The 12,734-nt window shown below is 48.3% G+C and overlaps 1 protein-coding gene across 3 annotated transcripts in view; it reads left to right on the top strand.

The window, feature by feature from the left end:
* The window catches only part of CAPN13 (calpain 13), a 51,024-nt gene that overhangs the window by 29,272 nt on the left and 9,018 nt on the right, over positions 1 to 12,734 (top strand). Inside the window, exons 8-14 of one of the 3 annotated variants that reach the window (XM_088026175.1) lie at positions 803 to 877; positions 2,057 to 2,202; positions 3,781 to 3,925; positions 4,403 to 4,406; positions 9,452 to 9,654; positions 10,693 to 10,729; positions 11,089 to 11,145. In XM_088026175.1, coding sequence (XP_087882301.1) covers positions 803 to 877; positions 2,057 to 2,202; positions 3,781 to 3,925; positions 4,403 to 4,406; positions 9,452 to 9,654; positions 10,693 to 10,729; positions 11,089 to 11,145 — 667 coding nt within the window. Of the gene's footprint in view, positions 1 to 802; positions 878 to 2,056; positions 2,203 to 3,777; positions 3,926 to 4,402; positions 4,407 to 7,266; positions 7,279 to 9,451; positions 9,655 to 10,692; positions 10,734 to 11,041; positions 11,146 to 12,734 lie in introns of all 3 variants that reach the window. The other 2 variants (XM_088026174.1, XM_088026173.1) reach the window with 2 other exon arrangements.

Here is a 12,734-nt window from a genome sequence, read left to right as displayed (position 1 = left end):
TATCCCAGGCAGAGGGAGCCTCATGGTGAAGGCCAAGGCAGGGACAGGACAGGTATTTCCAAGGAAATGAAGACATTCATGTTCTGAGTGTAGAATTCAAGGATGGGGTGTGGGGGGGAGTAGGGAGCTGCTCAGGTAAAGCTGGAGAGGTAGGCAGAGGCCAAGTTTCTGTTTCAGGGGCTTGAGCTTCATCCTGAGAGGAAAAGGGAACCCCTGATGTGTTTTCAGCAGGGAGATGTCAGAATCTGACTTCTGTTCAAGAAAGATCATTTCGATGGCAGTGTGGAGAGTGGATGGGGAAGTGGGCAGGACTGTGTGGTGGGAGACTCGTGGGAAGTCCAAGAAGGGGATGAGGGTTCATGAACCAGCAGAGCAGCAGGAGGGACGGAAGTTAGTGGGTGGCTTTGAGAGGGGTTTCAGAGGTGGAATCACGGATCATCACACTCTGGTGGTTGCTTGCCTATAAGGGTTATAAGGGAGTGGCTTCTTCGCAGTCCCACGCAGGCCCTGGGAGAAGGCAGAGGTGCAGAGTGGGATAGGTTGGTTTCCAGGTCACCAGGGGCTCTGGTGGAGACATGGCTTGGCCTGTAGCGTGTATCCATTTCGGGGAAGAGGATCTGGCTGGAGACCATTTCGGAAGCCACCAGCGTACAGAGAAGGAGGAATTCTGTCACTACGTAGAATGACACCCTCCACGTGTACCCCCAGAACTAATAGAGGACAGGCCTCCTGCTGGGGCACATTTTGCTGAGACACAGTGCTTTGGAAGATCTCACCCTGTGGTCTGTCTCTCCATGCTCAGGTCTCTGGAATGGCAGAAAACCCACGACCAACAAAAAAGACTGCTGTATGAGAATAAGGAAGATGGAGAGTTTTGGTATTTTTCTTTTAAAATTACCTTGTAAAATTTTACCTATTGGCCACACCCTCAATCCCTACCCCTTTCCCTAAACTTTCGTGAGACTAGAGATTAGCTTTGCAGAGACCTATGTAGAGGAGACTATTCTTTTTTTCCACCAAGACACAAAAGCTTTGGATGGGAAATTATTTGTGTGCTTTCTCTTTGTGTGAAAGGTATTTCAGTTCTGAAATACTAGAACTTCTAGGAAATGTTAATGGTAAAAGGGAACATTGGCCCCAAAGCTTTGAAATCAATAGTTTCCGGAAAGTCAGGATGCCTGATTATCACATCTGTGTCTTCCACACCATCTTGTTAGGACCCACAGCATCCCCCTGGAGCTCCACAGTCTTCCAAAAGAGCAATTCGGTATTAATCTCCCTGCCCTGACTCTAGAGCTCTGGGTGAGACATCAGTGTCCTTGCCTGGCAGCTGTGTAGGACTAGATGTTTTAAAAACACATTCTCAGCCATGTGCTCACTTTTTAAAGGTTCCTGAGAGGTTGTATGGTTTACTTAGTAACATATTTAAATGAATTTAGCATGTGTGAAAAGGAGGCTGGGTCTAAGGAATCAAGAAGCAGAGAGACAAATGTAAACTAGAAAGGAAAAATATTTCCAATATCTCCACTTTAATCACAGTACGAGGTGGGATTTTATTTTTTTCTTATTTTCTGCCCTTTTTTAAAATTTAAATTCAATTAGCCAATAAAGTACATGTTAGTTTCAGATGTAGTGCCCAGCAATTTATCAGTTGCGTATAATGTAATGAGCACTGGGTGTTATACAAGGTGGGATTTTAGATGTTGAAGCCATTTTATTCTGATAAGGATCTCAACAATGAATTTGGCGAAGGATCCAAGGGAACAGCAGTTTTCCTAGCACCATGTAGGACCCAGAGGAGAGAGAGATGACAGCCATCCTTCATGGCCATGAGAGGGACATGCAGAACCCAGAGTTTTATTCAGTCCTGTCTTCCCGACCACAGGAGGGAGAAGTATACTTGACAGTGAGCGAGCCAGAACGAGGCTCTGGTCTTTGGGTGGGACAGGGGTAAGTCCATGAATACTGGAACTGATAGACAAAGGTACAGTGGAGTGATGGGAACCCCCACCCTGGGAACAAAACCAGTAAAATGACGCGTATCTGTTTATAACAGGATGTCATGTCAAGATTTCCAAGACAACTTCTCCTGCCTGTTTGTATGTAACCAATTTCCAGTCAGCCTAAACCAAGGAAACATGCCTCATAAAATATGGTCCCAAATGATGTTTAAGAACCGTGCAACTCCAGGAAACACCACAGGTAGTTATGACATTGGTAATTCTGCCAGATGGAAGCCGCCAGCCCTAGCCCTGTCCTGGCTTCAAGTCTCAATGGCCTTTGATTCTACACCATTGGCCTGAACTTGAGAGGAATCTGCCAGTCTAAAGGGACAGCTGTTCTTCTCCAAGGGAAACAGTTGTTGGTGGGCTGGGTGGGAGAATCTCAAGTGTGCCTCCCTTGCCCTGTCATGCTCTCCCACTGTCTACTAACCTCCACCTGTCCCCCAGGAGGAGGACAGACTCACCGCTCTTCAGTAATTACCCAGGACAGTGGGGAGCTGTGTAAAGAACACTGGACAAAAGTCAGGGCTTGGATTAAACCATCGCTTTGCCCCATAAAGCACCATCCAGACATCAGAGCGAATACTCCTGCCCCATGTTGGTTGGTGTATTCTGCAGCAGCACAGAGAGATCCCAGAGGCGGGCACCTGTCTTTGGGTTCCCCTGAGATGAATTTTGTTGAGTGTGACCTTGGGAGGGTCACATATTCTCACTGCACTTCCTGCTCCCCATTTGCCACACAGATGAGTGAAATAGCTCCTGGTGAACATGAACCTGAGTATGCTTACACATCCTCGAGAGGAGGAGCTATGCAAACAAGTTCGTGTGTGTGTATGAGTGTGCGTGTGTTTGCACCTAGACATGACCATTCCCTCTCCTTGGCACCTACCTGTTGAGAATGGCTTGCTGGAATGACCCACAGGTACCCCTCTTTTCAACCTCCAGGATCTTCACTCTGCCGGTCAGAGAATCTAGGCACCAGGAGGCCATGGGTGGACTCTAAGGAACTGCCAAGTCACACTTGGGCAGTAAATTTACTGATTCACCTTCCAGAGCCTATCTGTCTGACTGTGGGGCCAAAGCCCCCTTCCCTGGATATAGCACATATCAATGAACTAAGCAAAATGATATATTGGGGCTATTCTTAGCAATTCCTTGCATGGGAAAGAGGGAAGGGAGCCAGCGAGCAAGTACATGCTGGGCCCTGCTAGGTACACTTGAATGCATCATCTTGTTCAACCTTCACAAGGAAGAGCCTCTGTGTCTCCCCATTCTCCTCTCAGAGCTTCCCAACCTGTGATCCGACCCTGCTGATGTGTATTGATTCATCTCTATCTTGACTTATCTTCATTCTTCTACATATTTGAATCCACCTTACTTAATCATCTTACTTCTGTCTCTTGCTCTGGCTCTGATGAGCACACCTGGGTAGTAGCTCTGATGATTATCACCAATGCACAAGCTCATACATACCTGAGGATTCTGACATGCCACTTATTATGATAAAAATAGCCCTCATCTTTACAGTTAAGGAAACATTTTCACCAAGTGGGGAATATACTTCCCCTCCTTGTTTTTAAGAGGAAGAGATAGAGGCTCACAAAATGAAGAAGCTTGTGCCACGACTAGTAATTGTGGGAACTGGGACCGAGCCTTAGGTCTCCGAATCCAGGGTTGCCAACACAAGCCACTGGAGCTTTCTGAACCAGTATGGCCCAGGTCTAGGAGTCATAGAAGTGAAGCTGAGCTCCAATGACCACTCTTTCTCATGCAGAAGGACTTCCGAGGGACACGCAGTACATCTTCTCTGTGCCAGAGGGCATGGAAAGCAACAATGTCATCATATCCGTCAATGTCAGGCTGCAAAATTTAAAGGCAAAAGACAAATTTCCACTAAGCTTCAAGGTGTTCAAGGTAAGGCAGCCTTCATCACGGCTTACCCTTTCAGACATTTGTGCGTTCCTTGGGCAGAGAGAGCAGCTGACCAGGCTGGGAGATTTCACTAAACTACCTCGGAAATCAAACCCAAAGGGCTCTAGAGTTCACCTGGTTCAACTCCAAATTTACAGGAAAACCTGGGCCTGACAGGAGATCAGCCTTGACCAGGCTCGCAGTGGGACACACCTCCTTCCGGTGTCACTTGTCAGCATTTCCTGGTATGCTGCAGGCTCAAATGCTTGTTACTCAAAAAATAGTCTGGTCCAAGACCAGCTGTTGTAACAATGCAGATTGCTGGGACCATCCCAAACCTTCTGAATCTGAACCTCCATGGACAGAATCTGAAAATCCACATTGTAACAAGCTCCCTTGGTGCTGCTTATGTGCATGAAAGAGAATCATTGGCTAAACTTTGAAAGGAGTTTAAGGAAAAAAACCAATTCTGGGTATAAAACCAGGAGGTATGTTTTTCTCTTGTATTTAAGCCAACATCCAGTCATAGCTTGGTGGTTGGCTTGCAAGCATCTGCTTGGCCCTTCATCCAAGGTCAGGTTTTCCTCTCCACCTGGCCTCCCCTCCCACCATGGCACTCCCAACAAGCTTTGCAGTTCCTGCGGGACCATCCTTCCACCCACAAGTCTGCACACACCCCACTGTGAGGAGGTAATCAGGGAATTCGTTTCTTAAAATACTATTTAAAAGTGTTACAAAAGAAAATCCGATACCTCTGCTCCCACCTCCTTTACCAAATAATTTAATGTATCCCAAAGATAAAGTGAATGGTTCTTAAATCATATGCTCCACACCCTCTCTGCACTGATATAACAAAGACCCTGTCTTTATGGGGGAACTGAAGGAACTGAGGTGAAGTGACATGGTCAGAGTTAATGACAGAGCTGGGGATTGGGCACCAGATGTCCCCCAAGCCTTCAGTCAAACGTAACCACCACCTCTGTGGCTGGGGCTCTGAATTTAGCATTTCTAGGAATAATCTTCATTCCTGTTCACTGAGCCTAAAGCAACAGTGAGAACCATAGGTCAGCCCACGTGTGACAGGCTGAGCACATTTCTACTTCCCAGTTGCGTGAAATGAATGGAAAGAAATGGTTGGGGTTTGGCACAGTACTTCTGAGGGGCCTGAGACCTGCTGAGGCCATCAAAGAACACTGAAAGATGCAGCAATGGACTGTTGTCATTGCCCTCCCCATCAGGCACCTGAACACTCTTCCACTTAGTGGAAGGCAGGGCCTAGTTTCCCACTGCAGCAACCAAAGAGGCCAAATATTTCCTCTCCGCAGCCCCTGGATGCAAAGAGGTAGATGTGTGAGCCAGGCTTGTCCAATCAGATGCTTTTCTCATGTCTGCCTCCCCCATCCCCACAATCTCGGTCACTCTGGGTTTGGACTTTTGAGGTAGGACCAGCCAAGGGATTATCCACAGCAAATCTTGGGGCCCGGCAGCAGCAGTGGAGGCAGATCCTGGGCTGGCATCCAGCTGTGTAGCTGTCCCCACTGCTTCCCACCCACTTTCCCAGCTGCATTCTCTAGACTTTTCGTAAATGGCTTTTTGCTCATCCCACCCTGATTTGTTTTCCTTGCTTCCAGCCAAGAATCCCAAGTGATTCAGGTGCCTTCTGAGAGGACTCTTGTCCTTGGCGTCTACTAACTCACCTCCGAGAAGAACAGAAGAGAGGGGCTGGGGAGGAATTGAGGCATCTGGTCTACCCAGCCAGGTTTGACTAGTTCTGTCTCTCAGCAAGAGAGAGTAGCAGCCCAGGTAGTCCTGCTGCTCTCTCCCGATGAAGACTACTGCCCTCTTCTGATGAGAGACAGAAGCCCAGAGAGGGGAAGAGGGCTGCCCCAGGGCACAACTGGGGATGCTGTTCACATTGCCATCTATGAGCCTGGCGCCCCAGAGCTGGGCATCACAGCAGCCTTGTGTTAACTGATTTGCCCCCAATTTTTATAGTTCAGGAGCCTGGCACGATTGTAATCCTACCTATTTTTAAATGCTGTCGAGCCCATTTATCTACTTTTCAGCCAGAGATGCTTTTCTCAGCCGTACACTTTGCTAAAAAGGCACTAAGACCCGAGGTCTCCTCAGGCTCCCTGGAGGTCCCAGTGGATCTTTCAGGATCCTGATTGAATTAAACACCAAAGAACTGTCCAGACTATGGCAACTCAAGAGACACTTGGGTGCCTTTCACACTTCAGCTAAGAGATATGCTATGTGCCTGCCAGCCACCAGATTCTCAAAAGTCTGCAGGGCTCTGATGGGGTTTGTGGGTATGTGCTGCTTGTATGACCGCTCTGTATGGTGCTTGCTCTGGCCCTGACATGGTCCTGTGACTCCCAACTCCTACGGGAGCACCGCTCTGTCTTCCATCACAACAAACACGGGTGGTGTCCGAATAGGCAGAGGAAAAGGACAAGGGGGTGGACAAGCCATTTCATCTTCACCCCAAAGATCCCCCCTGCCAAGGTTGGGACTTTCCACCTCCCTTCCAGCTCACTGTTGGTCTCCAGAAAATCTGCCTGGGCAAATCAAGTGGTCTATACACATGGTTGCAGAGGGCCGGGGGATCAGCAGGGGGAAAGAACCAAAACCCACACCAACAGTGGAAGACAGTGTTGGGCAGTGGGTCCTAATCACCAAGGAAGCAAAGCAGCTTGCTTTATTCCGACCTCTGCTCCTTAGACTGCTGGGACCGTTTTCACATCCATAAAACAGGGTCCTAGTGTCTGCTTTCAGGGTTACAGGGAAGCACCTTGCAGATGGCAGAGTGGCTTAAAAACTGCATCCTCAGTGCTTCCTTTTGCCACGTGGAAAGACAGAATGTAGGTATTTCCCTATTTGGATGCACACATACATCCCTACAAACACCGGGAGGCCTAGAACAAATTCCCGCCATATTTTACAGTGGCATGATGGAATAAAAAACATTTCCTCGCATTGGAGCGCCTGATGCTGGGAAACTGACATTTGATCTAGGTTCCCTCTTACCCCCGCCCTATTGACATCTCGCCCTGCCCTTGGTTTTATCATCATTGCTACAAACAGTAACCGCATGTGGCCGAGCTGACAAACGCAGACTCTCCTCCTCCGTTTCCTTCCCCCTTGAGCTCCCTATAGCCTACAACAGGTTAGGTTTTCTTTTCACATCTCTGCCCAGGGAATGAGTAATGCTCCCATCCAGTGGGGTGTGCAGGGAACAGGCTGACCGTAGGAAGAAGGAACGCAAGGCCCTGAGCTGGGCTGCTGGGATCTGCTTGCCTTTGTGTTTTTGTTTAGTTCCTGAACCTGCCTTTCTTTTTCTGCCCTATAGGTCGACCCTCAGGTATGAATCAGCACCTTCTCATGCTTCTGTTGCTGTGCATTGGTAACTGTTCGCGCCTCTTCCAACACCTATAACTTTGGCACGTCTCTTGCTGTTCGGCGGCTGCAAATTCAGTCTTGCTCTGTCCTGTAACAGATACAAACTTAGAATCTCCAAATAGATCAACCGTGCAGGACATATTTTTGCTGTGCTGTTCTAAATGTTGGACCCCTCGAGCTGTTCTTTGGTTTGAAATCTAAGAGGGGCTGCAACCGTGAAACCATCTTCGAGAATCTGGCCTCTGACAGATAAGACTGATGCAGCCAGTTCTTTCCTATTTAAGGTAAGAAGCAGAGCTAATGGCATCTTAGGGGGACTTTAGCCTCATATTCTTTGTCAGCCCCTGAATCCACCACAAACAGGTTGCCTGCTCTGCAAATGCACCTTCAGGGCATATCTAGCTCCTCTTTCAACCAAATAGCCACCTCTCCTGAGCAGATATTCTGGCTCGGCGTTGGTACAGGGTGATTTAAGAGTCAGGATGGAGGACAGATGGAGTTGCAAGCATGTAGACCCCTTAAATGGATGGGGGCTGTGGCTGCTGGGGGAGGTGCATGTGCCTGGGGACCAAGGATGTAGCCACAGCCAACAGGTAGTACCTCTAGCATGCTTCTGGTTCCAGGGAAGCTCTTCCGGGCCTTCCAGGGGTGCCCCCAGTAGGTAGACAGAGGCCAGGACAGGGGTTCTCTAAGCAGGGAATACTCAGAAGCCCAGGAAGAAATTGGGCAGCAAGGAGGCCACTGACACCAGTGGCCCAGCCACAGAGCTGGGTTTAGGATCTGATTTTCATTTCCAGCACCCTGGTCATGGGAGTAGAATTTCTGGAAGGGCTTCAAGGGAGGCACTCAAGTGCAAGGAACAAATCTCCAGAGCTGGAGTGAGGAGTGGGAATTTGACCCAAGAAAAGGCACAAGCCCCATCCCTAGAACTACAGGGTCAGGTCTGTGTGCAAGTAGGCCTGTGTTAATTTGATGCTAGGTCTCTGTGCACTAGACCAAGAGCCTCCCATCATGCCACATACTCACACTTCTGGCTGCCACTGAGCAAGTCTGTGCTAGAGGATAGGGAGCCTGGACAAGGCTTCAGGAGTTCAGTGGAGAGGAGGGCAGGAGAGCAGGGAAGCAGGGAAATTCTGGACTGTAGGAAGCACACAATCCTCTGTACATAATGTCTCCCCATGTGCACATGCATGTGTTTACACACATACATACCCAGAGACACAGGACAGTACTGGCTTTCTGGAGAAGAATTGTTCTCATCGTTGCTTTTGCCAGAAGGCTCACACAAGTCAGGCTCCAAACCTGCTAGGGCCACTGTTAACATCAGCAAAGTCACTTTGGAGGTTGCACCCAGCCCTCGCTGCATACCTGGGACAGTGACCTATCTCCTGTCTCATCTTGTAGCCCAGCCTTGTTCCCACCCTCTGAAAAGAAACTCTCCCTTTCTCCCTGTTTCTCCCCAAGGCAGAGCTCACAAATAATCATTTCATGCTGCGTAACCACTCTAAATGGAATCCCCGTGCTCGACAGTATTGGGGAAAATTTATTTAGTAAGGGGTTTTTATTATGTAATACGTATGTGACATCTGGTAATGGGAACTGCATTATATTTATTGTTTTATCTCTAAGAAAATATTGAAATAAAAGGAAAATGATCAAAGCCTATTATTCTCCAATGAGAAGGAATTCCAGGGCTCTGCTGGGAGGCAAAATGGAAGGAAGGGAGGAGTCCAACTCTTCTGAGCTACACAGTCCAAAGAGTACTGTAAAAGGTTCAGGAGAGAAGGGGCGTCAGGGGCTCCAAAAGTAATTCAGTGTCAGAACAATTTCACTGGTTTCCATGGAAGTCTTTATAAGCAGAGAGAGTAACACCCAAACCCAGGATACTATGGGACTTAATGAGATAAAACCATGTACCATATCTTTTTTGCATTCGTTGTGGTGTCAGCATCTATATTAAATGACAGTCTGAATTCTGTGGCATTTTGAAAATCCAGGTAAGCACTATCTCCCTTTTCAGGGCCTGTAATGCTGTTCTGATGAATGGAGAGGGGTCTGGAAGGTGGTGGGTCTCTTCTGGGGGCTGGGCCCATGCTCACAGGGGGTGTTCTGACCATCTTCATGTTTTCCTCCAGTTCCAGCCCTTCTGGAAGAGGTTGCCACCCACCTTCTTTTCTCAATTCAGAAATGCTATCGAGGGCATAGCTTTTAAAACCAAGAGCAACCTCACAAAGTACTTCAGTCTGAGTACTGGGACCTACGTGGTGGTCACCTCGGCCCACAGTGAAGCAGTTGAGTTTTTGCTCCGAATCTTCCTGAAAATGCCCGATGGTGACAGGTAGAGAAACGCTGGGCTTCTAAATGTTTGATTCCACTTAATTTTATAAAAACACATTGTGTCATCCTGTGCAGCAGGTACTGTGTCAGTAGGGGACATGGCATGGGCCTCACTTGCAAGAAGCTCATCACAAAGGGTGGCGAGAGAGTCCGAACCAACAAGTAGACCATGAACAGGATGGAGCCATTGCTCAACAGAAGTGCAAAGTCACATGGGAAGACAGAGGAGACGGATCCACCTCGGGCAAGAGGGGTTGAGGAAGGCCTCTTGGAGAAAATGGCATTTGAACTAGTCCTTGATAGAAAACATAGTCTAATGCTTAAAGGAAAAGGTAGTGCAGGTAGAAGAAAAAAAGCATGAGGGAAGTGGATGAGCACGATGTCAGCCATATGCACAGGGAGTATAGGTAAGCGATGTCAGCCATATGCCCAGGAAGATCATACATGGCATGCATGGCAGTCGTCTGAAATGTGACCAGGGGGTGGGGTGGGGTACATCAGGGAGACCGAAAGACCGGGGAGACTGAAAGACAGAGGACAGTCATGGCGAGTCTTGAGTGCTAAGTCCGTGGTCAAGACTGGGATCAACAAGTACACATCCTGCTGGGCCCCTGATACGCTGTTGGGCCTGAGGCAGACATCGCTATAATCATGGCATCTTAACAGGTGAGCACGGATGGTGCCTCAGTCCAGCATACCAGATAGCCACTGTACCACCAAGGTTGGAACATAAGACAAAGCTTATCTGCTGCCTTGGCAATGGGGGTCACTGTACATGTGTATCTGGTTGTGAAAGGAACGATTTGCTAAATAGTTTGAAGACCAGATGGTGGCCAGTCAAAAGACTGGACAAGTGGTTATGAGGCTTACCTGTCTGCTGACTGTCATAGCTGCCCATGTCACATCCCACTGTGCTGAGGGCCCTTCACTCAGATCCTTGGTGTAAATGTCCAGTGCCACCTAGGGTGTCCTCCATATACAGGCTTCCTTTAAATAGTGAGCCATTCATCCTTGTCACACTATTTCCCTGTTTTTCTAGGAATCTGGGCAGCAATTTCAACCTTACAGCTCCAAAGGTAGGTATGTGAAGGCTTGATTGGCCAGCTTCATTGGCCACATCCTATCCCCAAGAACTTCTGTCTCCTTCTTACCTCAGCACTGACCAATGAAAACAGAGACACCATAAATGGGCTGATGATGGCTCAAAGGGGCAGGGCAGGGGGGAAAAGACCAAGCCTCCAAGGTCAGGCTGGAACCAGTCATCTTCCTTCCACAAACTTTGGTGCTCTCATTCCCCTACAAGTTTTATCCAATTGCTGGGTGAAGCCTCTGACTCAGATCCAGGTGCAGGGAGTGGTTCTTGTGCCTTCACTGTGCCAGACAGATAGCTTCTTTCCGCAGAAATTTGATATTGACTCTTTTCCCTTTGATCCAGGCAAGTCTTCTGGAAAATGGCTCCCAAGAAAGCATCTTCCACAGATATGCTCAACAGGTAGAGTACTTAGCACGGGGATGAGTGATGGAGCTACCAGGCCCTTATCAGGATACAGAGAAGAAAAGTGACTTGGTGGGTCATTTTGTCAACCTCTCTCCTTGGATGTCTCCAGAAAGGATCTGGTTACCAAGCCCTGGATAGAAGTGGCACCCTAACTGGGTGACATCTGGGCTGGAATGCAGAGCTTGGTGAGGGAGGGGCTAATGATGGAGGTGGGGGGTATTTTAAATCTTTAAACAAATAACTGGCAATATCCCCTGAAATCTTTCCTTCTGCTCTGCCACCTCCTTGGCATCATTCCTCCTGGGAGCCAGCCAGCTTCAGAAAACACCAGCGGTGTTTTTCCTGCCAAGCCACCTATGTGCACAAAGGATTTTCTTAATGGTTTAATAAACCGTTATAAAGAACTCCTTGACTTGCCAGGATAAAAACAGCTGCCAAGTGCTCTGCACAATGGGCCTTTTGCCATTAATAGTCATGTTGGTTTGGGAAGGGCAAAGTGATAGATAGATATGACCATGTGGACCATGCCAGTCTTGGGCCAGGCAGAGGCCAAGGACAGGAAGGATGTCAGGCATTCAGAGGGCTAATGGGGTAACTAGGAGGCAGCTTAAAAGGAAATTATTCAGGCAGCCTGGTCCCAGAGGGAAAAGCAAGGAGAAATGAAGAATGTGCCTGTCGTGAGGGGAATATGTTTTAAGGAGCCACTCAATATGGACCTCCTTGAAATCAACATGGGCCCAGGATTCAGGTCCACATCTGGGCTGATTCAGAAGGCACTTCACTTGATGCAAGACAAGGCATGCCCAGATGATTATCTCCAGTCTGTGAGCTCCCAAAGGCAGGGATGGCATTATATGCATTCCTTGTCCCCAATATCTATCACTGTCCTTGGCCCAGAGAAGGTGCTCAGTCAATCTGCATTGAATTAAAACACATTAGCTTCCCCAGAGCAGATGTCCAAACTAAGTTTACTGCCCCGAGGCAATCAGCAGGACCTAATGAGGATACCTGAGACCCGGCTTCCTTCAGGGGCAGATGGCAAAATCCGCAACATAGTTCATGCTCCTGCACATCTGAAATAAAAATTATAATTTGTCATATGACAAATGGTAGATTCCCTCTAATCAGGGTTTTTCCAAACAACCACCAAATGTCTCCTCATAGAGGGTAACTGGTAGCCTAGACGGGGCCTTTGTAGGAATTAAAAGACACATGCAGCTCTGTGCGAAGGTGCACAGCTCTGAAGTGGAACAGACTGGACTGCACCCCCTTTTCACCCCCTGGCTGAGCACCCTTGAACAGGGCCAACCTGGCATCATTTTCCACAACCTGTGAACTGTCCTCAAAGGCTGTATCCTCAAAGGAAAGTTGAAAGCAAAATGTTTGTGCACGCACTCACTGAGTCCTCTCTCATGATCTCTTGTATCTGTTTAACTAGCCTTAAGTGAACTCAATGACACGCTATTACTACCGGGACTTACCTACATCAGCCGTGACAGTGGTGATGGTACTATAACCCAGGGTCTGCCTGGGAGAAAGGAAGGACGTGCTCAGCCTCTGAGTCAGGTCATGGCCATCTATCC

Source organism: Eumetopias jubatus, unplaced genomic scaffold (assembly GCF_037043125.1).
Source record: "Eumetopias jubatus isolate StellerSeaLion01/CBP00866 unplaced genomic scaffold, mEumJub1_p1.0 scaffold_9, whole genome shotgun sequence".
Classification (NCBI taxonomy): Eukaryota; Metazoa; Chordata; class Mammalia; order Carnivora; family Otariidae; genus Eumetopias; species Eumetopias jubatus.
The sequence above is the reverse complement of the archived record's forward strand: the minus strand, read 5'-3'. Positions and strand labels throughout refer to the sequence as shown.